This window comes from Nicrophorus vespilloides, unplaced genomic scaffold (assembly GCF_001412225.1).
Source record: "Nicrophorus vespilloides isolate i.1.1-1 unplaced genomic scaffold, Nicve_v1.0, whole genome shotgun sequence".
Classification (NCBI taxonomy): domain Eukaryota; kingdom Metazoa; phylum Arthropoda; class Insecta; order Coleoptera; family Silphidae; genus Nicrophorus; species Nicrophorus vespilloides.
In genome coordinates this window covers 21,961-49,818 of record NW_017100097.1, presented here as the reverse complement: position 1 = coordinate 49,818, position 27,858 = coordinate 21,961, and the positions used below count along the sequence as shown (strand labels likewise).

Below are 27,858 nucleotides of genomic sequence, written 5' to 3'. Positions count from 1 at the left end.
CACATAACACACCAATTGCTTTATCTATCTCTCACCATTGGCTGGTGCGACAAGAAAAATTTTCTTTTTCGGATCTTTCTCCCTCGAGGATTGGTGTGCGCACCGCACACCAACTCTTACACTCTCTTTTTCTCACATTGATCAACCACTCGTTTCAGTCAATTATCGAATTTCGCTGTGTAGTTGCCGGTTGTTGTTACAAAACGAAAAAAATACAAAAAGAAACATTGTGAAATGGCGATCAATTCGTTCTCTTCGTTCTCTCGGGTTATCTTATATAAAGAAAAAACACTTAAACACCTTAATATCTAGTGGGATTTAAAAATTAGAAAAAAAAATCAAAAACGAAACAAAAGTAATGGAATGAACGTTTTTTGAGGGTTTTTAAAGTTTTTGGTTTCATTTTTGGTTTTAGAAAATGGGGTGGTTTTGGTTGATGGTAGTTTTTGAGACCTCACAATGGATGTTAGGCGCTCTTCTTGAACAAATCCTCGAAGGCTGCGTCAACGTTAGTTTCGTCGAGTAAATCCGCGCACACGATATCAGGCAAGGTCCGCGACCTGCACAGACCTGTCGACATAGACGACTTCTGGCTGGTCTTCGTCCTATTCACCGACGACTTCTTCTGTTGGTGCTTCGGCTGAGGTGATTTGGAACCGCCGCTAAAATACGCTTCCATTATTTTGTTCTTGGTCGCTTGCTCTTCGCGAGTCATACTCGCCTCGAACTGCTTGGGTAAAGCTAAAGTATGTGACGATTTCGATTTCAAAACTGTCCTGGCGTTGGGCGAGGCGCGTGGCGAGGGTTTCTTTGCGATCTGCTGCTTCTCCTGACATATCTGATGCCAGGAATCTGATTTGCTTAATGCCTGACCGCTTTTCGCCATCGGTATTTGGAATTTACTGGTGACAATAGACTCGCCCATATCGTTTATCTCTAAAGACTCGAGGTTTAATGGTTTGTCGTTCACGCGGAAGTGTGGCGTAATTCCATGGAAACTAGGCGACTTCGGTTTAATCGGAGATTTCCTCTCTTCGGTCTTCTTTACCAGAACGTTTTTCAAGGTGAACGCAGCCTCCATGTCATGATCATTTCTTGTCTTTGGTTGGTTCTGCTGAACTGTTACAGCCTGCTGACCCATTGGCGCAGTCATCACTTTGCTGCTGATTGCAGTATATTCGTGCAAGCTCTCCTGCGAAACTTGTGAATCGTATTTAGGTCGAGCGACCGTTGGCTCTTTGTGTATGTTATTATAGAGAACGTGAGGTTCCGGGTGAAGATTTGCCTGTTCTTTGCTGATATATGGTTGGTAAGTATCTACTTTCGTCTTTTGCTGGATATTCTGAACCTGTGGACTAGTCGTGTGAAAGCTAGGAGCCACATAAGGTTCTCTCTCTATTTTTGGTGCGTGAATAACGACATTCTCCTTTTGTGTCAACTTAAATACTTCATTCTTTGGTTTATATGCATCTTGCTGAGGCTTGAATATTTCTTGATGAGGTATAAAGCTGTCCTTCTTGTAAATCTCGTTTTGAGGTAAATAGGTTTCTTTGGGGTAGCTTTGTTTTTGTGGGACCGGTGCAAATGCACTCTGATGAACGTACTTAACGTTTGCTTGCGCCACATATTCCCTATTGCCTAGGCTATCGTACTGTCCACTTAGTTTCCTAACACTTCCACCGGATTTGGGGATTTGAACTTTTGGTAATTGAGGTTCATTATGTTGCAGCACTGGTGGAATTGCTATTTTCTCTTTGCTCATTTTCCTTGGTTTAAACTTTACTTCCTCAACAGGCTGAGCCTGCTCGAATTTATTTGTAGCCATACTCAACACCCGTCTCTCTCCAACTCTCGCCGACCACGGCGTTTGGTTCTGAGGCTGATCGAAAGGTTTCGGACTGTAAAGGTACATGTCTTGCTGATTTACTTTAACATTCGTCTTTTGAATAGGTTTGAATGCCGATTGAGGATTATGCGAGAAATGATTCACTGCCTTCACCTGTAAAGTTCCAGTCACCACTTCCTTCTTTTTGTTTTCAAACATCTGCTGCAGATTCTTAGCGTTCTGTCTGCTGATTTTTGGGCCATTGTATGAAATGCTACCGGCCGCAACAGCATCGTCGGCTGACTTCCAGAAGCTCCTCGCTGACGAATTACCTCCCTTTTGTTCAAAGTTTGTCTTAATGTTGCCAAACTTCCTTTGCCAATTATTATTATCGGCTTGTTTATCCCAAAGACTAATTTTATTCTGGATGGCCGGAGCGGGCTCGTTGTGTTTGTTCAGGAAGGCCATAAACTTCTTATCTGAGTCAGTTTTCGGTTCAAAGGTAGGAACGGTTTGATTTGAGTTTTGTTTTCCAATCCTAATCGGTCCCCTCAAAGCTAAATAGTTGCTTCTCCTTGTATTTACCTCCTGGTCAGTATCACTTTCATCATCAAATTGATAGAAATTCAAGGGTTTAGGTATATCAATAGTGTTGGCACGTTTCATTCTTAATCTCTTAGAGGTATTATTAAACTTGCTCGCCTTTTCATGTTCGGTCTCTGTATAGATTGGATTGTTTTGCAAGACCGGCTCTTCAGGATTGAAGGCGGGAATCAAGTCAGGTTTTGGTGTGCTATTGTAGATGCTCTGATCATAAAGCACTACAGTTTCGCCTTCCCTTAAGGGATTAGGTTCGATGACGGTAATAGGTTCTACGATCTCCACTGGTTGAAGCGAAGCGGGTTCCCTTGAGTAATCTAGAGAGAACGTCTGAGAAAGAGGTCGCTTCTTGATTAAGAAATCTTGATCTAGCGAAATAGAATGACTGAATTTAGGGTTGTCAAAGTTGTCTGTGAAGAGAAGGTCCGGATTATCCGCGGTGGGAGTATCTATTGTGGACGAGGTCTCCGATTGGCTACTGTTAAAGTTGAAAGGTTTGGCGGTAGCGTTTCTGATGGCCTTGTGAGGCTGGAACTTTACCGGCCTAAATTCGGTAGGTTTCGTTTTCACGGAACTCTCTGAGTTCTGTTTCTGCAGGGGATTGGTTAATGTACGTTCGCGCATCGCCAACTCTTCCATCAATCGTCTGGCGTCTTCCAACTCTTCGCTGGTAACGCCTACAGTGTGTCTGTTCTGACGTTGACGACGCCTCGCGAATCTATTCAGACGACGCTCTGATGAACCTGAACCCTGATCAGTGGGCGTCAGGTTAGCCTGCAGTTTGGTCACCAACTGCAGAAGAGAGTCCCGACGCTCCGTCGTTATGTCAGAGGAATCGCTGCACAGACACGCTGTGAGCTTATCCAAGGCATTCTGAACCTCGGTTATCAGGCCCGATCTCAGATCTTCGCCCGATTCCGTTCCGGAATCTGCGGCGGACTGTTCGGGCGCATCTAGGACGCCTTGTAGCAACGGTAACAGTAAAGACTCACCCTCAACGTTTCCACGGGTCTCCTCCAGAGTTTTCTCCACGACTTCCGCGCATGCTGCAATTTAAATATATTAGAATAAACCAATAGAACGTCAATTATACGAACCTTCTTTTTCTGCCATCACTTGTTTCAACCTCAATCTGATCAAGCGGCGTTCTTCGTATTCCGTGCTTTGCTCCAACTGGAAAATATGAGCAAAAAATTACTTGTTTCACTTATTTGTTTTACGTATTCCCAGAGAGTGGCTTACGAGTAATTTTAAGGTTTGCTCTTCCCAGATGGTGTCCAAGACTTCCTGCCCGATAGGATGCGTGAAGCTTCTGGTGGAGGTGTGGGGCGTGTCGTTTTCCTGCAATTCAAATCGGGATGTGGGTCAAAAAAGGTAAACAATGCTCAGAGCTCTGCCATTCGAGGAATGTAAAAATGGGCCTGAAACGCGGAACGACCGGTCGACTTCTTTTTTGGGGCGCCCTCTCGAATCATTGCAAATAATCATTCTGTATATATTATATACATATAGGTTTATGTATACATATAAATACGCATCGGTTCAGAGTCTCCTCGCGGATGCCGCGACGTTAAGCGAGACGAGAAGGCGTCGCGACGCCGGAGCGAGCGAGAGAAGGAAGAGGCCGCGCGCGCTCTGGACTCACTCGCCTATTTTGGTAACAACACGCTAGTAGTTCGAAAGGGACCTTGCGTTGGGAGTTTGCCACATTACACGCACATAAATAAAAACTATTTCACTATTAGAAAAGACTTATGAATTTCAGAATGGAATAGCATCGCTTTTATATAATTTATTCATTGATTTAACTTCCTCTCAAACCAGCAATACCTGATTTATAAATTCGATACGTTTCATGTAAACATTAAACATTGCTGTTTTTTAACCTAATAAGGCTCCTTAATATTGGTAAATCACTATGCAAAATACCTCAAAAATATTAATTTGCAAGTATTTAATCGAACACAATCCAGAAATGTATAAATGGAATATTTAAAACTAAATTCAGCTTTGTTAATAAAAAAGATAAATAATATAACAACATTATTGGTAACTGATGTAAATTAAAATTATGTAATTTATATAATTAGTGATACACGTTTTCAAATAGGATGCAATATTATGTGTTAAGTTCTTGTCAGGTATAGATCAACCGATACATAATGTTATGTTATAATAATATTTGGACATATAATAATATTTTTATATTAATTTATAAGTATGATGTAAGAAAATTTGAGTAACTTATTAATGATGTAATAAAAATATATCTTTGAATGGACTCTCTGCAATTATTTTATTAATATGTATTTTTTTTATGACTGTTATATTGCAACGTCATTATTGTTATTATTTAATTTATAGATAGTCTACAAATATTCCATTAATATTCAATAAATAAAGTGTGTATGTATTTACAAATCATATTAAAATCTTGATTTTCAAATAAAACGTTTAACAGAATTAAAGAATATTATATGTTATTTTCACAAAGTGGACTGACTTTAATTTTAATTAAATATAATGCGATTTCCATAATTGAGCACAAAAAGATCTAATGATTTTTATTGTTTTCAGTAGAGTTCAAGTTCAAAATCCTTTCTGATTCGCAACGGATTTCTCGCACGCAAACAAAATAAATAAATACCTCTTTTTTGTTTTTTTTTCTTTGCACCGTGTACTCTCCATCTTCTCGTGCGTTTTTTCTATTATAATAAACACGTTTGAAAATAAAATTTCCTGACATTGAGATTAAAAATAAATCTTTTCCAAAGCCATGATAATATGTAAGAGTCTGCGTGAAGTGTACGCAACACTATTTTAAAAGTTCATTTGATCCGACCACGCAGAACATGTCTATATTATTAATAAATAATATTTTATGGAAATTTATTGGATCGATGGAGGCGCGTGTCCAAGCTGTTCCGGCAGATTTTCCACATTGTTTTTGTTTGTGCTTTCCTCGTGGGAAAGCTGTGAACTTGATCGCGTAAATTTTGGTTCGGCCCGTGCCAAAAACAGCATAAAAAGAAGCGCTGCTTTCGTCAATTTCCCCCCAAAACGTAAAATCACGCAAATGCTTTCGCATACCAAAGACGCAGTTCCCGCACGACCTTTACCCAAAATAGGATAATTCCTTGAATGTAAATAAACTTGCAGTAAATAATAATAGAAATGCATGTCAGCAATAATAAAGAACAATTGCAGTTCTAAAATTAAGTTAACAAAGATCATGTTTGGCGACAAAGACACTAGGTGGAGCATGTCGAATTTGATAAGATATTATGTAATCAATGTTGCTGATAAAATTTTCGGGTTGCCTACGATCATAGAAAATATCAGTATTTTTTAACGGTCAATTTCAGATGAAATAAACTCATGGGATAAATCAAAGTGAAACTGTTTATATGAGTGAAACGCATATGCGGTTGAGTTAATTATTAAATGATTTACTCGAAGGAAATCCTTCCCTATAAATAGGATGTGGGAGTTGACATTGTCCCAAAAATAAGTTTTGCGTTAATTAGCCACATTTTTCTCGCAGCGCGTCCTCAGATCACTCAAACACGTCGAAAGGACAATCTGCGAGGATTTGCAAATTACAATGTTCGAAACTATGTAGCGATCGGTATAGAAATCACTCGTTCGATTCGATTCTCGTTGGCCAACCAATTTTTGGTTAAATAATGGCTCTGGATTTCGGAAGCCTACACCGCTTGTAATACGAAAATACACTCCATCGTGCATTCGGGTTTTATTTTAAGACCCCCCGACGGAGCGGCAGAAGGAAGAGGCAGAGGAGGCGGCGGCGTCCGCACAGTAACATGATGTAAAGTGAAAAGTGGATCAACTTTTGTTTGTTTTTATTCACAACAAGTATTCGCAATTCGCCTCGTAAATCACGCAAGCTGCGAAAACATATAAACACAAAAACCGCCGATAGAGAGAGAGAGAGGCGGGGAGAGCGAAAACTCACCATTTTTGGTCTTGCAAACGCACATACTCATACCAATGACGCAAACCTCTACGTTTAATCGCTGCAGCGTATCTGTGGTTTTTGTATATCACATAAATAAATTATCTATAAACATGTGTATTTTAGGGAATTTATATTATAAGACACCTTTGTATTTTGAGTATTACCACTTTACTTCATAGATATAAGTTAAGATATTTTTCTAGACAGTTACATATTATACTGGGCAACTAAATCAATGCACTTTTTAGGTTAGAAATGTGACGTTCCTTTTGTTTCTTTGCTTATATTTGAATTGCCCAAATTTAAAATAACTTACGTAAAGGAAATTGCTCGCTGTTTCAACACCAATTTGATACGTGATTTACTTAAATATCGTCAAGTGCGTGTTTGTTATTAAAAGACATTTTTTACACGACTCTAATGCCAGGGACCCAAGGACTTGTGCGTGACTGACAGCCAAGCAAAATGAATTACTAACACGAAAACACGTACCAACTGATATTGGGAGTACTTGTTTCCAACATATAAACAATAAAAAATAAAAGAATTATCTATAACGTTTCATTTAACGTTATTCATACAAAAATCATTATTTTTCTTGATATATGTTCACTTATGAAACACAAATTAATTAATATTTTGGAATTTAATATTTTAACAGATTTTTTACTTTCCTGTTTTATCAAGTTTAACTTTTTTCTGGATTTAGTCAGAAGTATTATTGTTTAGTATTTTTATAATATGCATAATACTAACGTATCATGTATTGATTGTTTTATCAGCTTTCTTACTTTATCATATAATTAGACACTAATCAGAATCGGATATTATGTGAATTAGTTTCGCACTTATAAATAAATGACAGTGATTTCATATTTATTTAGATTATCATTTATGAATATTTTTTTTTAGTTTTTTATACTTTATTTGATACTTTTTATGTTTGCTCTAAACATAATCGAATCATTGCCAACCTAGGTGGTTTATATATTAAGATAATGTAGGATCATTAGAACAATTAATTTAGTGTAATTTTTAAAGAACCAATGTATTGCTATGAGAAGAATCGGTTAACATACAACGTATTTTTTATAATTAATAAATAAGAAAAGTATGGTCATTGAATAAGTGTAACATAGGCTTTTCCCCAGATTTATCATAATCTGAATATGTTAACTCATAATATTTTCATCATGTATACTTAATTAATAATTGAATTCATTAAATAATTATTTCTTATTTAATATACATTTCAACATTTTGTTTACTGACTTGACAAGACAATGAGTTTCATAATCGTCAGACAAATAATAAAGTCAATTTAAGTTAATTAAGAAGAAAGTCTCGTTTAATTTTGCCGGGTAAGTGAATCGGGGTTACTTTACTTAACATATCTTCGTTTCGGATGGATTTTTTTTCGGTTCACGTCGTTGAACATCATATAAACACCATTCCTTTCCTCACTTTATTTATTTAAGTTTCCATTTGTTCTTTTCTTTTCGTTACAACCACTACAATTCACCGCCCACCATAAAATTGTTAGGAAATTCTCAAATAAATTATCTAAATTTAGTCTATGGCTGCCACTTGCTCTTCTGCACATATACATAAAAAAAATTGGCATTCAGATTTTTATAAATTACGAGCGGAAAATCCAGATCCAATCTAAAATAGATTGCGTTTTGAATATGAACTCAAATCGCGGAACTTGATTATCTTCATGTAAATTTTGAGTAATTTTATTTAACGTTTTGAATATGAATTTCAATTTCTGAGCGCGATTATCCTCAAGTAAATTACGAGTTGTAAAGTTTTGAATTTTTTAAAACCGAATTAGTCCATGTAAACGTGGTTCGGCGATTAACGTTTCCAAAAAGCCGAGGATTTGTTACATCAAGTGTGTATATATTTAGCGTTCCTCGTGTTCTTTCTCTCTGAATCGGCGTCTCTATCTCACGCTCAACATTAAATATAGAAATATTGCGCGAATGTATTATAACATTTTTGGGTCTAAATTTAAACGTTTTTCTCATTTACCTTTTTAGCTTCTCTTCCGGGTCGTTGTAATCCAGCACTGTGACAACTTGATGACTCGCCGGAAACTGAATTTTAATTGAGATTTTAAGTTGCTTTGACTTTTGCAGTCTATCTGTCTTGCACTGAATGGGAAATTTAGAATTTGGAGAATTTTTGCGATGCGTGAAAGGGACGGTTCACACTGCACTCCGTGTCTAAGTCTCAATGCGTGTGCAAGTCGTGCGAGTTTTAGAGGCGGAACGCGACGGCGTCGACTCCCGTTGACGTCACGACGCCCGAATTAGAAACGAAAACTTTCTATGTGTTTAACGCAAGAATAAAGTAAGAAGAGAAAAAAGAAAGAAAGAAAGAATGCTGTGTAAGTGGAAGATTGGTTCCGGTTTGTTTACTCACGGTTACGGTTGTGGTGACTTTGGTTATTTTCTTGGAAGCGCTGGTGGTGGTGGAGGCGCTGGTAGACGTCGTCTTCCTCGACGAAGACGCACCTTCCATGCCCGCCAGGATCACTTGGGAACCGAGGAACTTGTTCAGGAGGTTCCTGGCCTCTGTGTCTTCGGCGCTTTCGCCGTCTCTGCAATCTGAAACCACATTCCAAATAGTTAAACCACCTTAAAGAATAACTTAAATACCTTCGGCCTTCATCCTGCCAATAACGTCTTGCACGTTGGTCACCTTTGAGGTGTTAGTCAGGAACGTGGAGCTGCTTTTCACCGTGGTGACCTCGTCCTCTGAAACATCTAAATACGAATACATTAAATAATATATTCGATTCAGTTACATTCTTAAATACCGATTGGAGATGCCTCGCGGCTGCTTAAACTGCTGGTATCTTTGAAGCTGGACGTGCGCAAGATCAGCCCTGCCTTCGGGTAGGTTGACTGCCTTTCGCCCTTCAAAGTTTGCACTAAAAATGTTAAAATTAATTAAAATTAATCTTAGACCAAATGTCAATTACACAATTAACCAACCGGCATTATCCAAGAACTTCTGCGACATCTCCTTGACAGATCCGCGTCGCGTCACTTTCACCGTTCGCGATTCATCGGTTATCGTCTGAAAGATCATTAAACATTATTTTCTTGGCAGCTGGGATTTCTTAAATTAAAAGTAGCGTACATTCCATAAAAAGCAAGCATTTTGAACGAGTAATTGGCGCAAGGTTCATTTTTTTTTTCAAGATCAACTATTTTCGTACCTTGTTCTTCTTGTCGGTTAAACTACGGTAGCTTGGTGTATCCTTATATCCGAACTTCTGGGTCGTCGTCTTCGAGATAAGACCATCTCCTGCATTCTTTAAGTCCTCGGTGGATCCCAAATCTGCGGGATCTGTTGAGTACTTGGTGACGCTCACCTCACCCACCGGTTCGTTGCCGTTTTCAGAATAATACGTGCTGTGCATCACCGTGCCTTGAACTGAAAACGAATTATTTTTATTAAGTAACTAATATAGTTTGTCTGAATTTACCTTTAGTATTTTCGTTCTTGCTCTGTGTTTTCAAAGCCTTCAAGCCGAAGAGCGGTACCCCATTTTCATCTGTGGGCCCAACGCCGTAACTCGATGTAATCACATCCGTCCCTTTGACAGGGCTAACGGATGTTCTCTTTTTCACCACTGTAGTTGAGGTCGACGCAGTTGACTTCTTATTAGTGACTTGTCTCTCATTAACTTTCTTCAGATTTCTCTGCGTTACCCATTCTGGTTTATCATCTACCGAAGCCTTAGGAGCAATAGTAGTTCTTTTCAATTCCGGTGTAAATGTCTTCGGCTTTCTTTCAGGGCTCTTTCTAGTTGGTGACTTATCTTTAACCATTTTCTCTGGAGATTTTGCTCTGATTATTTTCTCAGGGGACTTTTCCCTGGTAAATTTCACGGGGGACTTTTCTCTGGTAACTTTCTCAGGAGACTTTCCCCTAGGAACTTTTTCAGGAGACTTTTCCCTTGTAAATTTCTCAGGAGATTTTTCCTTTGTCACTTTATCAGGAGATTTTTCCCTGGATATCTTTTCCGGTGATTTTGCTCTGATTACTTTTTCCGGTGATTTAGAACGCTCTTTGACAACCACGTATATATTCTTTGTTTTTAATTTATTCTCAGAAATAAGATTCTTGACGATCTTTATTTGCGTCCTAATCCTTTTTCTTATATCGTAGCTTACGACTTTGATCAACTGAAATAATAATAAATATTAATACACTTATCTGAATTTCTAAATTTCTATAATTACCATTGCTTCCAATATTTCTAAATCAAATATTTCCTCGATTTCCAATTCTTTTTCGTCAGTTTCAACCGTCATAATCGTAGTGGTGATGCTGCTCCTCCTCCTTTCCGTATTTTCCGTTTCTGTTTTCTTCAATACTACTCCAAACTTAGTGGTTTTAGATTCTTCATGATATTGCTGGATGTGTCCTTTAGCGATTTCCTCCATCTCAATAACTCCAGGACGATGTGGACTTTTAGCTCTGAGTGTTCTGTCTAGTTGCTTCATATATCCGGGAATATCTTCTTCTTCATCAAAAGTCAACTTTTGCCTCACATCGTCTAATTCTTCCTTTTCAATACCAATGTCTGTCAATTTAACCTCATCTTTTTTTATGGACTTACGGGCTTCGAATACGGATGGTCTGCTTATGATATCTCGTTGTTTTGGCTTATCCTTAGTTTCTACGTTCTCAAACAAAGCCCTTGCCTTCTTAATACTTTCCGTGCTGCGTAAGCGACCAACGGTGCTTAATATTATTTTATCCTCTTGAGAAGGCCTTCTCGAAGATTTTGGCGTTTCTTCTATGGGTTTCTTTAGTGATGATTTTCTAGTATCATCAATTTTTCTTACTGGAGAACGTTCCTTTGATGGAGAAACCCTCTGCGGTTCTTCGACTTTCCTTGTAGGTGAAACTCTTCTGACATCTTCTTCCACTTTCCTTACAGGTGAGCGACGAGTATCATCATCATCATCTATAGGTTTTCTGACCACTTTAGTTTTTATTTTTGTTTCGTAATTTTCTTCATCAACAATGGTAACACATTCGGTTGTAGTTATATCATCCAGACTAACGGGTTTCGGAGACTTGTCTCTGGTTGCTGGTTTAGTCAACTTTTCAGCGGTTGTAATAAACTTGCTGACCTTGTCGGAGACGCTCAAGAGGCAATCGTCTGTTCTTAGTGTTTCGTCTACATCAGACAAATCAGGCCTCTGAACTTTGGGCATAGTCGGTTGAAGTTTTGGTTTAATCTGGTCTGTAGTGAAGTGAGTAACCTTTTCTGAAACGTGTTTTGTCTCTTCTAAATCATTAAAGTTTTGGCACCTAGGTGATTTTGGCCTTTCTGTTAACTTCTCTGCGGTAGTTATAAATTTGTTAACTTTGTCTGTAACACTTAGTAAGCACTCGTCTTCCGCTAAATCTTCATCGACAATAAGCATAGGTCTCTCAACTTTAGGCGCTGGACCACCCATCTTCTTCGTCGTTTTTTTCTCCGTGAATTTGTTCACCTTTTCGTTAACAGTTAAGAGAGATTCATCCGTAATTTCCGTGATTCTGCTGAATTCTGTTACGTCTTCGCTCTCCACCAAAGGTACATCCACGGTACGCTTCGGTTTTCTACACGGTTCTTCAGGTTCTAAAATCTGATCTGGATATCTTGGAATGCCAAATTCTTCTTCTGCGGTTACTGGCCAAACATTATCAGGCGTTTCCTCTCGGGAGGATTTCGATCTTTGAAGATCTACAATAATCTCTCTCTGGTCGGCAACAGTGTTGTTTATAATTATACTCTTAGTTGAGACACATTTCTTCTCCTTTATTTTAATATCTTCCTCGTTTTCGCTATCTTCTTCCTCACTTTGAGGACGATGTCCATTTTCAATGGGTTTACGTTGCTTCGGTTTTGATGGCGCAGGCGAAGTTTTTTTCGGTGTCTTTGACTTTGGAGAGAGATTTATTACAGTGGATACAACCGTCCTCTTAGTCACTTTCTCTATCGGCTTTTTAGGTTTAATGTCAACGAGGAATTCCTTTCTGCCAAATTGTTTTACTCCCACCTCTTTAGTCACTACTGTTCTGTGCGTCGGTTTCTTTTCAATCTTTTGTGGTTCAACCTTCTTCTTAGGCAATTGCTTAGTGATAGTTACCCTATGCGGTACTTGCTTGGTGATTGTAACCCTTTCAGTAGTAGGTTTGGGCCTAGTTGGTGTTGGTGCTTTGATGATTTTCTTAATCTCCACTCTTTTATTAATTACATCTTCTTTCTTCTTATTGGAAGTAGTAGATTTTGTTAATGTGATTTCAGTGTCTACCTTCCCTCTTCTAATACACTGTTCCTGTGTTTTTCGAGATAAATCCTTTTTAACAGTCTTCTGTCTAACAGGTGATAACCTCTCCGGGGATTTCTTCACTTCGAAATCTACTTTTTCGTTGACCACGTAAACGTCTTCTGTTCTCTTGACAGGAGATGGCCTTTCAGGTGATCTTCTTCTGGGTACTTCTAAAGTCTCCTCGTTGTTGTCATCCTCGTCGTCGCTGCCTAATTTGGAAATAAACTTTTTAACAAAAAGTGGTTCGTCGACAGGTACCCTCTTACCCTCAATGTACTTGGTAGTCTTCTCTAGTAGCTCGTCCTCCACATCCTGCTTCTTATGTTTTTGTTTCAGCTCTAAGCTCGATCTTTGTGTTTTGATTATTTGATCTTCGATGGTCTGGATTTTATTTTTTCTTAGTTGAACTTTAGATGGTGACGTGAGCTCAGGATATGCTTTAGTTTTTGGCATTGGCTTTTGGATAGGTCTCGATGGTTTCTTTTCCTGGACTTTTCGAGTTTGAAACATAACTTCTTTTGTAGATGTTTTTGGATGTGATAGATGTTCAACGGCACTTGGAGCTTCTTTTCTTGGAATTTTCTTTTCTGGATATGTTTCGATTGATTGCTTTTGTGGAGTTTTTCTGATCTGCGATGGAAATTCACAAATTGATAAATTTTCCTTCATCGGAGTTTTATTTTCTGGATATTGTTCTCTTTCTGGACTTCTTCTTGGAATTTGAGATGGAAATTTAGAAACATCTTTCCTGGGACTTTGCTTTTCTTGATAAGGTTCCAGAGGTTCTCGTTCTGGACTTCTTCTAATTTGAGATGGAAATTCATCAATTTTAGTGGTATACTTTTTGGGTGAAGTCTTTTCTGGAGAAGAATCCAAAGGAGATCTTTCAGGACTTTTTCTAATATGGGAAGGAAACTCATTAATCTTCGAAGTCTCTTTTGTCGGCCTAGACCGCTCTGTATATGGTTCTAATGGTTCTCTATCTGGTGTTCTTCTAATTTGTGATGGAAATTCGCAAACTGATGGCACATCTTTCCTTGGAGTTTTCTTTTCTGGATATGGCTCCAATGGTTCTCTTTCCGGTGTCTTCCGAATTTGAGAAGGAAATTCATTGATGGAGAGAGAACTCTTTTTGGGACTCTTCTTTTCTGGGTATGGTTCCAATGGTTCTCTTTCTGGACTTTTTCGGATTTGGGACGGAAATTCGCAAATGGTCGGAGCCTCTTTTCTTGGAGATATCTTTTCTGGATACGGCTCCAATGATTCTCTTTCTGGAGCTTTTCTAATTTGCGAAGGAAACTCATTTACCGAAGGAGACTTTTTCTTTGGAGATACCTTGTCCTTATATGGTTCTAATGGTTCCCTTTCTGGACTTTTTGGATATTGAGAGGGAAACTCGTTAATGGAAGGAGCATTTTTTGTCGGTGATTTCTTTTCCGGATATGGTTCATTTGGTTCTTTTTCGTGAGTCCTCCTAATTTGGGATGGGAATTCGCATAGTGTTGGAGCATTTTTACTTGGAGTTTTTTTCTCTAGATATGGTTCTAATGGTTCCATTTCTGTAGTCTTTCGAATTTGAGATGGAAACTCATTAATAGTCGGTCTATTTTCTCTTGGAAACATCTTCTCTGAATAAGGTTCTAATGGTTCCTTTTCGGGGGTTCTCCTAATTTGGGACGGGAATTCGCATATATTTGGTGCATCTTTAATTGGTGATTTCTTTTCAGGATAAGGTTCTAAAGGTTCCTTTTCAGGAGTCTTACGAATCTGAGACGGAAACTCATTAATAGATGGAGCATTTTTCTTAGGTGATTTCTTTTCCGGATAAGGTTCTAATGGTTCCTTTTCGACACTTCTTCGAATCTGTGACGGGAATTCGCATATAGTTGGAGCATCTTTTCTTGGTGTTGTCTTTTCCGGGTACGGCTCTAATGGTTCCCTTTCTGGTGTTTTCCGAATCTGAGAAGGAAACTCGTTGATAGTAGGTGAATCTTTCTTCGGGGATTTCCTTTCAGAGTAAGGTTCCAACGGTTCTTTTTCTGGACTGCTTATTATCTGAGATGGAAACTCGCCAACTGTTGTTGTATACTTATTTGGTTTATTTTTTTCTGGATATGCCTCCAAGGGTTGTCGTTCGGGAGTTCTTCGAGTTTGCGAAGGAAATTCATTTATTGTATGTGCCTGTTTCGTTGGTTTGTTGTATTCCGGATACGGTTCCAACGGTTCCTTTTCTATATTTCTTCGAATCTGCGATGGAAATTCGTTTATTTTATGGGATTCTTTTTTGGGACTAGATTTTTCTGGGTGCGAATTTTTTCTCTTCTGTGGTGAAGTTTCACTAGTCTCAGGTTGTTTCTTTATAGGAGACTCAGGACTTTTTCGAGTTTCATTTGGTTTTCTATCAGGACTCACAACTTTCGTATCGGAAGGCCTTCTTGACGATATTTTCTTGTCTGGAGATTTTGACCTAGCTTTATCTGAGAAAAGAATATCCGTTATATTCTTTTCAATTTTCTTTTTCTCTGCGATACCTAGAATTTGTCGGCATCTCTCCTCGTAAGTGTCAGTGCGTCTAAGCATTTTCTTAGTGTCTTCAGACGTTGTAGGAGTAGTCTTTAAGCTGCTTCTACGAGGAGTGTCCTTTGCAGGACTCTGTTTAATTGGAGAAGTTGGAGAGCGTTCAGTGATTCTCTTGGATTTACGATTTGCCGAGTCCGAATCATCATCCAAATCAGTGACTTGTTCATATCCCACTGGTCTGTATTCAAAATCTGTACTGACAGTTTCAGTGGGCGAGTTGCTTCTCGACCTTTGCACCGTTTTCTTTTGGGTTTCTTTACGCCTGGTTAAAGTATCCGTGCTGTACTTGGTGATGGTCTCATTGCTGGCAAATTTATCTTGATTCTTTTTTGTGGGTGATTTAGTGCGTCTATCGGGAGAATAACGTCCAGGATGCCTGTTCTTTTCAGGGCTAGTGCTGCTCCTCAATGAAGAGGTACTAGTGCGAAGACTTCTAGTGCTACCGCGCATTGGTGAGCCTGACTTTCTATCCCTATCTGGTGTTACCGACCTCAAAGAACGTGCGAACGCATCATGAGTGGGACTCACCTCAACACTTATCTTCTTGTTGGTGAACTCGGATCTGTAGGTGGTATCATATTGGCCTTCAGTGGTGCCAATCTTAAAATCTGAAGTAGCAGGACGAATAGGCTCCCTGCGATCGGGTTGTATATATCTAGGTGTTTCTGTTGTGTCTTTGAGATGCTTCTTCTCGACATTGATAAAGTCGTCGTTGAAGTTTTTATCTTGTCTCACCACTTTAATATCGATTACTTCTTCTCTTCTTGTATCTTGATGCTTCTTCTGAATCGGCTCTTCTTTAGGTTGAGATTTGTATATCGGCTCGTCTCTTGGCTGAGACTGGTATATTGGCTCTTCTCTCGGCTGAGATTTATACAAAGGCTCTTCTTGAGGTTTCTGTATTGGCACTACTCTTGGTTCAGATGTATAAATGTGTTTTACTTCTTCAGGCTGTGGTCTGTTGACCGGTATTTGTTTAGGTTCATTTTTATAAACAATTTGTTCCTTATAGATTGTTTCATCTTGAGTTGGTCTAACAATGTGCTCCACATTTGTTTGGAATTTATTCTCTCTAAGTGTATTTTGGAATGTCGTATCTTCGTGATTTTTTGACTCGTAATGTTCATCGTGATGATGCTTAGTTTGATGAATGGACGAAGTGTTAAATCTTTGAACGTGTTCATGCTTATCCTTTTGTTGGGTTGTGGATGATGATGATGTTGTCGTTTGTTCATTTACACTCGGCCGATGATAATCTTCGCTGGTTCTTATAATCTTCGTGGTTGATTTAATATCTGAAGGTTGCTGATAGTCTTCGCTGGTTCTGATAATCTTCGTTGTTGATTTAATATCTGAGGGATGCTGATAACTGAAATCCTCATGTTCGGTGAACCGTTCAGATGGTTGCTGCGAATATCTAATAACTCTAACATTGTCACCTTCATCGTGGCTAGATGAAGTTTTATGCTCGTTCATCTGTTGTGTGGAATATGAAGAACTTGAGGAAGAGGTGTTAAAATTCTGCGAGGTTCTTCCAATAGTCTCGTAACGAGTTGTGGTGACCGTGCTACCATCAGGAAGAGTTTTAGTCTCCGTATAAACTCTGGTATTAGGGTCTTTAAGCATAGCAGAATCGAAATCATCGCCGGAAGTTGACTTATGCTCAGTGACTACTTTTGAAGAAGATTTGCTCGTTTTTGAGCTGCTATAGAACTTGTTGTTGTCATCGCCGCCGTGCGCTTCTTGCACAATCTGGCTTTTATTGCTAGCTCCTACAGACTTTGTGAAGTTCTTGTCATCTCCGTCTCGGTAAACGGAAGCCAACTGCTCGTTCTTTGCGGCATATTGGCTGACACCTCCTTCGATCTGATCTACTCCAGAGGTAGTGGCCAACTTGCTAGTTGTGTGCGTCTTCCCATCGGCGCTTCTTTCATTGGTCTCCTTTACAGTCCATCCCTTATCACCACCACCAATGGAGGAAATTTTGCCATAATGAACATCTCTTGTCGGAGATTCCGAATCCCTGATCTCCTTCGATTTCAAGCTTAAGAAGCTGTGATCGGCCAACAAATCGGTGTGATGCGTGTTCGTGCCCTTCCTTTCAATACCAGAAGAACTATTGGTTCTCTGAATCTCCTTATTCATTTCGCCGTTATTATAAAAATCCCTTAGTCTAGCCTCACGGATTTTATACATGTGCGCTCGAATCTCTTTCTTTCTTCCGAAATCTTCCGTTTCCTGCCACTGCACAAATATAATACATTTAGATTAATCTGATAATTTCAACTGACAAGTCAATAATTACCATGCGCCTCAATACGTCCTCATCCTGGATTTGGGACACCTCGCAACTATTGGTGGCCGACATGGCCTGCAACAAGATTATAATAATTATTTACTATTATTCATAAAAATAAACTTTTCGACGAGGATGGGATTCGAACCCACGCGGGCAGAGCCCATTGGATTAGCAGTCCAACGCCTTAACCACTCGGCCACCTCGTCTCATGAAAAAACACGAAATTATGGTGAGCACTTTAAATGGATTTTTTTTATGATAATTAAATTTTCAATTTACATTTATAACTCATTTCTGAAGTCATTGTGTTAGAAAACTTAAAACCTTATACTCGACTTCCCTAATAGTTAATTCGCCTGTTTAGTAACTGAAATTACTTTTAAATTGTATAAATATAACATGATTCCAAGATGAAAAACACGCTATACTGTATAAATATAATATAACCAAATGATTTTCAGTTGGAAAACACACTATTACATGCAAACAAACTAATTACAATAAAATTAAAATTTCTGATAGTGACTTAATACTGTAATTATGTATCTTAATAAAAAAAATCATTTGTTACTTATTGTGGTTCTAATATAATAATGATAATATTGAATACAATAAAAAACATTTTTATTATTTTAATTATCCCATGGAAAACATTAAAACTAACATTTACAAGTGTAAAGAAAAAGTACTGCTTAAAATGATAAAAAAAAAACATTGAAATTGTTTGTGTCATATTTTATCAAAAATGGTACAAATTTTAACATCTTGGTCTTCTTTTTAGATTTGTGGACTAATTAAGCGGTTAAATACGTTTTTAAAAATTAAAATAATATAATTAATATCTTATCAGAATAATTTGGAACTCATTAGTGGAGAAACTCTGCCCTCAAGTATCAAACTGTGGATTTAATATGTTATATGCATTTATGTTTATGTTGTAGTAAAGCTTAAAGTGTAGTAAATGTGTATAACGATAAGTAAAATTATCAACTAAACATAAACATAACTTTTTTTTAATATAAGAAAATGCGAATTTGATTGACGAAACTGATAAAACGTTTTGTATTTATTAACCCTTTAAGTACTGAAATATAAAAAAAAAAATGAAAATTTTATGAATATAGTGAACTACAATATATTTCAAAACTCTGTAAATATAAATAACACAATATCATCATCAAAGACATATTTTACGGCAAATTAAAAAATAATAAAACTAAATCGGAATTATGAATAATTTAAACATTAATATTTCAGGTTTTTAAAAATGTATTCTTCTAAAATGTAGCAATCCTTTGTATAAAATCCAATTTTATATTCGGGAAACCAAGTTGTAACAGTCGAACAGTATTTAAGCATACATGACAAATTCTTTGCCTTTTTTGTCTACTTTTAGTAGATCGAATATTAACTGGTGATTGCTTTCCCATTAAATATGCTTCAGCTAAATGTTCAATGGTTTCCATACTCTGTCTTCCCTGCAGCAGTCTAGCTGCAGAGTTCCATGTTTTTTTGTAAAATTTGTCTCACGACATTTACAATAATAATTTTCAATGCGAAAATATGTGAAAAAATATTATTTTAATAATAAATTTTATAAGAAAATTGTAGGTAGATATTACAGCTACATTCCAAAATAAAATGTGGACAATATAATAAATATGTATATCCATAAAACACGTTATAAAAAATGATGAAATATTCATAAAATATATCTGTATGAGCATACTGTAATCATAATTAAGTTCCGATATAACAAATCTTATAATAATATATAGAATGGTCAATAGGCGATAGCAGTATCTCAACATAATTCATTAAATCGTTTATTGATGACTGCCACGAAAGTTTCGTATCGTCGTCATTGATGACAACCGTAGTTAAAGGGTTAATATTTGAATGAAATTTAATTTAATAAAATAATTCTCCACTGATTATGATGGTGAAGACTAGTGAAAGTATTTAATTGAATTATCACGTTTTATTTCATGTATATGTCTGTTAAATCAGATGTTATAATTTACATTTGATTGATCGTGGAGACAAATTAGTATACAAAATGTATGAACTAGTAAATATAGACATTTACTGAGGTGATATTTCTACAGCAACTCAAAGATAAAATGTAATTCAATGTGTTAATAAATTGTTTCGTTACAAATTTCCTACATTCTTTTTCATTTTGCACAGATAAGTAATGGTAATCTGTGTGAGATTAACTAACTGGCTGCAGATGGTTTTCGGCCTTATTTGGTCTACTTCGAGATTGTGTAAGCAAAAGTCCAGGCCAGGGCCGACCGCGTGTGAGTAAGAAAAGCGCAGCAAAGAAGTCCCAGCAGATATTAATGCCATTTATGGAGAGAATCGCCGTTTATGGGCATTTGGGGTACACAAAGTCGGCGGCCTCGGGCGATCTTTCATTCTTTTTTTTCTCTTTCTTTGCTGTTCATTTATTTACAATAATAATAATCATCATCATTATAATAAACCGAGCCCCCTGCGATCTCTGCGCTGACCTTAAACCCATAAAATTTGCGATTCGATCCAATGCGAAAAACGTTATTGGGGACAGAAGAACAATCTCGAATCACATCGGTAATTCGTGTTATTACTGCGTTTGTCGCGATGCCTGCAGGAAGCGAACTGAATAGGAAAAACAATAATGATGAAACGAAACAAATAAAAAGCGTACGAGACTTTAAAACCTAACATAATCTCACTAGAGATGTTTAGAAATTGGAACTGCAGGAAAAAAATGATGACATTAGTTAACTTGATCCTTGCAATCTCACGTTTAAACTGTGTGCAGTATTATTAACCTTAACATATTATTTATATAAATCACAAATCGCACGTAAAATATATTAAATAGGTAAATGCGTAACATTTTATATAAAAAATATGAAGTTTATAAAAGTTAAGCATCGTATTCTGCCGTGGATATAATTTCGATGTAATAGAATTATAAATTAATGTAATTGCACTCTCATTGGTATTATTGATAGAATCACAATTGCTCTTAATGAGCTATTAAGAAAATTTTATTTACATTATTAATATATAAGGAAGTATTATTGGTATAAATAGACATAAAACAATTACTACAATAGCAATAGACTAATACAGGTTACTTTTATAGATGTTCTCTCTGTAATTAATGTTAATTTATTTTTATTAATTATATTATCGCATATGTCGTGTTATCAATAAATATTGTTTTTATTTGGAAAAAAAAGCATTAAATATAAATAAAACAATTTTAAAGAAAAACAGAACGCAATGTAACAATAGTAGCAATACTAGCAATTTCCATTGAAATAATTATTAAATATAAATATTACAAAAAAAAATAGAGAATTTATAGAACCAATATAATTATAAATATATTACGAACGCATAGACAAAATTAAAACATGGAATTTTAATGAAAATAAAAACAAGATTTATGCAAATATATGTAGTAATATCAATGAATAATCCTTTACATTTATTATTGATTAATTAATAATATTATTATTGATTTTTCAAGTTAATGTTTTTTTTTTTGGCTCTAACTTGGACCAAATAGTTAATGATTGAAGACTTTCTGTCGTTTATATGTTATTATTTGATATTAAACATTTAACAATAATTTTAATAATTAATATACAGTGGAACCTCGAGCACCTCGCATAACGAGCATTGCGCTTAATGAGCAAAATTAATTGTATGAACAATGACTCACTTAACGAGCGACTGCCACATCATTTTTAAAACATTTGTACACATATTATGTGATGCGGATTTGTCTTTGTTTTATTTAATGTTATAAATAATATTTAAAAATTTAATTAAATAATTAATGGAAGCTGAATAATATATAATAATGTTAACGAATGTGACGCTAGTAAAACAGTAACAACATTTCAATAGATCAGGTATATCAAGAACACTTTTTTTAAGTACAAATAGAAGAATACATTGTTAAGAGTTGTAAAATTTAAATGCTCTTCATTTCATATGAAGGAAATCGAATTAAAATTATTTATAATTTATAAATTTTGCAATTACTTTATGCAATACATTTTCAGGAAGTAAATACTATATACATTGCAATGACGAAGGAAACATTTCAAACCATAATTTCATTATCACAATTTTTACACATTTATTTCTTTTAATGTCAAAAATTGAATATTAAAAAATATTGTTCTTTCTTGCATACTGTTGTAGAAAGGGTATGTCGCGAAATTGCTGCGTTCAGTGCTAAGAGATTAAGTAATAAACAGTTTAAATTGTGTTACCATGTCTAATTTATTGTAATTTTGTTTTAATTTTTCTATCGTTTTCGGTAAAATTGTATTTCAATTACATATTTTTTACAATGCTTTTTTTTTATTAATTAATTAATTATTATAGAAAGATTTTTTTGAACTATTGTATTCTCCGGTCTATAGCTCTTTAGTCTAATTGTTGGCCATTAAATATGTTAAAATAAAAATATTAATGTTTTATATTTTTTTTATTCTTCTACATAACATAATAATAATTTACCTGATTAATTTCGATTTTGACATAAAACGTCAAAACTGATTTTGAAAATTGCAAAACAAACTATATTTTAATTGATCAAAATAAAAATAAATTTTAAAAATTACTAAAAAAAATATATAATTTGTCGAACTTCTTTCCGGTTTTAAAGTCCTGGTATCAAACAGTGCTGGATATCGGCGGAAACGTTACCCCAAAATGATGACAGACGGGACGGTAGGTTTTTCTACGTTTTTATACACATACCCGTTCTTCGGGGGTCCTTAATTTTTTTATGTGCAAAAGGGGGTCGTTGAAAAAAAAGTTTGAGAACCACTGATGTAAGGTATTTCTGTATATGTTTTGTTTTGTTTTAACATATATTTATTCTAAATAATCTTATTTCTTTTTAAAAGTTTTCACATAAAATTTCTACGAAAAAAGAGCTACTATTTTATCATGATTTTTTTTTTCTAAATAACATAAGACATCAGAATAAGATAAGTGAATACTCTTTCTGAGCGTTAATTTCACGATTTTGACTTACAAGAAAATGAACCAATTATTATGAAATATCTTTATTGAGAACAATTGTGATCACAATGTTCTTGGCTAAAGTCTTACATACAGTTCAAATGATTTAATTAAAAATATGCTAATACAGTGGAACTTCGCTTAACGAGTTTAATCCATTCCAAAATTTTCGGATTCTTATAAAAATACACATAATATGTATGTACACAAATTTTAAAAATGATGTAACATTAGTTAAGCGAGTCATTTTTCTTACAACTCTTTTTGCTCGTTAAGCGAAATGCTCGTTAAGCGAGGCTCTACTTTAATTGATTTTGTTTTTCAAATTCTATTATAAATATATCTTTTTTTATACACCCCAATTTGACCATAGAGCTATAGACCGAGGTTTTCTGTCCGGAATATTTTACAAATTAATTCAATTTTTAAAATGGAACTTGTTTTTCTTTTAATTACACACTTAAACGAATAATTATTATAAGCAAGATTAAGGTTTATTATGATTATTTCAGTTTCATTTTAAATTATTTTACTTAGCTCGAGTCATCCAACTAAAGGATACATAATTCACAGTTTAAAGACTCTAATATAAATTTACGATTTTTTTTACGTTGTACATCATTGTTTTGCAATTGTAGGATATGTGAATTGGTCATGAATGGAAGAGCAAACAATTTCGGATGCAGATTCCGCAGCAGCCGCGGTCAACCTTCACACCATTGACATAATACCGGCCCGTCCACCTGCGATGAAAGCTGGATACGCGCATTCGTCGCTGTCGCTGGGTCACTTCTACTTGTTATTATAACATATACATACATACATGCATGCATAACCATTATCACAATTGTTTACTTGGCGTTTTGCATCAACAAATAAACTAATTTCGTATTAATCGCGTGGGATTGCATAAAGTTTGTTTACTTGTCGATAGAGAGCGGAGAAAGGAAACGAAATCGCAATAATAATAATAATTCAGCTATTGTCAATGACGTCATCATAAAAAAACGAAAACAACGACCAATTGCTTCGAGTCAAGTTTATTGGTATTCCGCATATTTCCATTCATTAATAATGCACATTTAACACCAAGAAAATAACATGCATTAAGAAACGGTTTCCACCTTGACCATCAAATCTGTGCAAGACAATTTTGTATCGATAATTTTAGCTTGTGTATGCATTTTCAAATAACCTTTTCGAGAGTTATGAAATACTTAGAATTTGCTAATTACCGGTGATGCAATCTTCGAAGACGAAAATCGGACGGTTTTAGAAATGCGCTCAACGCATAGGTGGTGCTATTTGAATAATCAACGCCATATGGACGCAATAAAATCGCACACGAGTCCACACATTTTATTATATGTGTGTGAGTGTGACTGTTTCTTTTTTTTTTATTATTATTTTCTCTCCAATTCATTCGATTACTTATTTATTTCTTTAAAAACGGCTCGATGATGTCATTTGTTTAGTCGAGCGGTACGTGTCATTGCAGTAGGCCGACGATATCCTCTTGTCTCTCCGCATTAATATAAATGTTATATACCCACTGAACCACGCATTCTCAATAAATTCAAATTGTACGGAATTGACAACAATAGAGATGGAACCGAAAGAAGGAACCGTCGTAGGTCTTTTGTCTTCCATTCCCTCCGCCCGTCCACCGGATTGAGACGTTGAATTAATTTTTGGAACGGGATTGAAAAAAAAACTCACTTAAGGTATATATATAAATACACGTAAATAAGTACGATGCGCTCGAAGTGTGAGTTGATTACGTAATTACGGTGAAAACAAGGATTCTGGTATCTAAATCGAGAACGAATACATCTGCATGTGATTTTTTTTTGGGGAATTCGAAGTCTCACACACTAATGGAATCGTTTCAAAGTTCGATACAGTAAAAGTACGTAATTGATATTAGTTAAATCGTTTCGAACTTGCTCTGAGATTTCAATTTCGTTCGATTCGCAACGAAATGGGTTGCAATTTTTAATTGCATCGATTTAATCTTCAAACTTGTATTAATGTATATTTCTGTATGGAATAAATCACAAATTGTATGTATATTTATGTAATTATATAACAAATGTTAAATTTTAAATATGATATCTAAACATTGTACAAAGTTCATTTTGTATACGTATTATTGCTTTATTTAAACTGCAACTGTAAAATTGATATATTTTTATTGGTTTTATTGCAATAATAATTGTTACAATAGATTAATGCAAATAATAGATTAAAATAATTCAATTTATGTTTATTTTATTGACATTAGACAGGTGTCATATATATTTGACTTCTGTCATTATTATTTTTCAATTTCGTTTTAAAAAAATAGTATTCACATTTGTAACGACGTTTTATTTGATTGTTCACGATGCTTGTATATATTAATACTTATAATTCTAGGACATTGTAGTATACTTACATCAAATATGACAATGATTGAATATGAATTTCATAATTAAATGTTACTTCAAAAAGTTATATTTTATTGAATTCAAATATTTGACAACCTCTATTATAACTTGAATATAAATTTGTATAAGTAGTATGTTTAAATATGTAATATTTTGTGTATTTTCCAAGTCGGAACAAATAAAAGTCTTATGAAAATAAAATAATATAAAAGATATTTTGTTTGTAATAAGTATTAATAATTGTTCAAAACATTTACTTTTTTAAACATTTTAAATTCAATTAGTACCATCCGGGTTGGTAGGTATGTAAAGATAAATTGGCTACTTATAACTAAATAAAGATAATCAAAAGATGTAAATATTTTTGCGTACATAGTTTTAATTACAAGGCGATTGAAAAATTTATATGAAAAATATATGTTGTAAATAAACAAATCATTAAAACCAGTTTGGCAACCATTAAGTTCCAAAATGATTATTTAATTATATTTGTTCAATAGATAAACAATAGATTTTATAATTAACCGAAATATATGTATTTTTGTTTTAATAACATTTACAAATATCCGAACTCTTGAATCTTTTTGATTGGGACGACTCGTGCCGAAGTTCGGAAAATACTGATCTAAATATTTTAATGGGTTCAACGAATGTATATTAAAATGTCAAATTATTGCTTAACGCGAGCTTTAATGGGAATGTGGCATTACTTTTATATACATTCAATCCTGCATTGTTTTCCATTAATCAAACAATGGGAGAACGTGAGTCGTTTTCTATGGCGTTTGAAATGATAAATTTATCAAAAAATAACAAATCACAACATGATTTAAAACCAAAATAAAAACAAAACAATTATTACCGTATTTGCTGGAATATAAAATGCTAGATTTATAAGACAATTTTAAGATTTAATTTTATGTATACATAAGATAAACCCTAGTTTATGAATAATAATTTAATTTTGTTAGTTATTTATATACATGACTGTATATATAGATTTAATTATAATTTAATTTCTTATTATGTTGCTGCAGACTTCGTTTTTGAAACTACCGAAAGTTATATCAGTTTTTTAAATTTATTAAAACTTTCGAAAGTAATAGGTTTTCGTAGTCTTGCTATGAATCCAATTATAAAATTTAATTTAATTAATCGCCATTTTCTTTAATATTACATTTAAATTGATTTTATTTCGACATATTTTTATTTGTATATGTCATGTCTATTTTGGTATTTTGTTTGTTCTTTATGGAATATTCATTTATCTTGCTTGTCTTCATACTGATTGTATTATAAATGGAAAGATCTCAGTGAAAAGTATTTTGGTTTACATAGACTTAAACATATTTATAGAGATGATTATATTTTTTATTACATTTTGAAATAATTAAGTAATTTCTTTTTACCAATTAATTCATGTGCAATAATTGATATTTCGATTGAAATAAATTGAAATTGTTGTGAAAAACTTTGGTCGAAAGGACCAATAATTTCTGTAAATATTAAATTGATTTTAATCAAACTAATCTAAATGTGCAATTATATAAGAGATTTAATTATAATATCAAGTAAGAAATGAATTGATAGTAATTAGTAATAGTAATTACAAAAAAAATATTGATATTTTTGGATATTACCGACTACGGTTCTTTATTTCATATTTTGTTGATTGAGTAACTATGCTATAATAATAGTTTTTTAATGACTTACCTTATTATTAGTTTTTGCGTTTATTCTCTTCTTTCTCCGAAGTGTCAGAAACTATGTTACAAGGTAGAGCACTAAGCGAAAAGTATGGAATTAATGAAGCCACTAACGTAAAGTTATGATTAATATCGATTAAACTATATTAATTATATATTAATATTCGTATCGTCTTTCTGGTATCAGGTTCGCTGTTAATGTGTTAAAGTATCGCGATTAATATTTTTCTTTTTTTTTTCTTTAAATTTTTCTATTCTTGTTGTCGTCGCTTTCTTCAATTAGTCTTTGTTGTTGTTGTCGGATGAATGAATGAATTCGCACTTGCGGCTGCTGGATGCCGACTGATTGATCCCCCTGGTCTGCGGCCCCCCTCATGGTGTCCGAAGAAGAGGAAAAAATGGGGGGCCCACTCTCGATGGGTTCGCCCCCGCTTTTCGCGCCGCTCAACCTGACGTCATCCTTCGCTACTTATTACCAAAAGAGACACACTCGATCCGACACTTACAGGTTTAATCGGAAAACAAATAAACAAAACAAAAAGAGAAACAAAACACCGTCGAGCAGAATATGATCCTGCCGCTCTTTTTTTTATTATATATTCTCATTCTTTTGTATTATTCACTTGAATTTGCATTTATTAACCAATTACACAACAAGTCTGCAGCTGGCAAATCGATGCAACGAAAGATGTGTGAGGGTTTATCGCGAAAAGAACAAAAAAGAGACATTTCACCAGAATTCTAACTGGGTTTCAATATTAGAGAAAATCTTTTGTGCGTTAGTTTATGCTATTTTTTTTTTCTTTTCGAGAATGAATAATTGCAGTTTGCTTTTCTAGTTTGAACCCGTGCCAAGGTTTTTTTTGCAAAATTCATAAAAATAATGAATTGCTCGAAGCATGCATTGGTAACTAACATTTTTTATTATATTATTATATTCCTCAGTTTTTGCCAGTTAATAACTAATTTATATATAAGTTTTTTCTTCAGTTGCTTTATAAATTAGTAAAAAAATATTTTTAATTCGTCATATATGCACGCTTTTAG

At 34.9% G+C, this 27,858-nt stretch overlaps 1 protein-coding gene and 1 non-coding gene across 4 annotated transcripts in view; both read right to left on the bottom strand.

The window, feature by feature from the left end:
• LOC108567797 (titin) overlaps window positions 1-27,183 on the bottom strand; it is a 29,294-nt gene extending 2,111 nt beyond the window's left edge. The window contains exons 1-13 of one of the 3 annotated variants that reach the window (XM_017928472.1): window positions 26,819-27,180; window positions 17,640-17,705; window positions 13,021-17,578; window positions 10,667-12,963; window positions 9,907-10,609; window positions 9,637-9,854; window positions 9,410-9,494; window positions 9,232-9,345; window positions 9,071-9,178; window positions 8,835-9,019; window positions 3,668-3,766; window positions 3,523-3,598; window positions 3,418-3,471 (exon numbers count right to left, since the gene is read on the bottom strand). In XM_017928472.1, the coding sequence (XP_017783961.1) occupies window positions 3,418-3,471; window positions 3,523-3,598; window positions 3,668-3,766; window positions 8,835-9,019; window positions 9,071-9,178; window positions 9,232-9,345; window positions 9,410-9,494; window positions 9,637-9,854; window positions 9,907-10,609; window positions 10,667-12,963; window positions 13,021-17,578; window positions 17,640-17,702 (8,560 nt within the window). In that variant the 5' untranslated portion in view covers window positions 17,703-17,705; window positions 26,819-27,180. Of the gene's footprint in view, window positions 1-3,417; window positions 3,472-3,522; window positions 3,599-3,667; window positions 3,767-8,834; window positions 9,020-9,070; window positions 9,179-9,231; window positions 9,346-9,409; window positions 9,495-9,636; window positions 9,855-9,906; window positions 10,610-10,666; window positions 17,579-17,639; window positions 17,706-26,818 lie in introns of all 3 variants that reach the window. The other 2 variants (XM_017928473.1, XM_017928471.1) reach the window with 2 other exon arrangements.
• Window positions 17,758-17,839, bottom strand: Trnas-gcu. Its single transcript has one exon. It is a non-coding gene; the product is annotated as a tRNA-Ser (tRNA).
• Window positions 27,184-27,858: the final 675 nt, after the last annotated feature.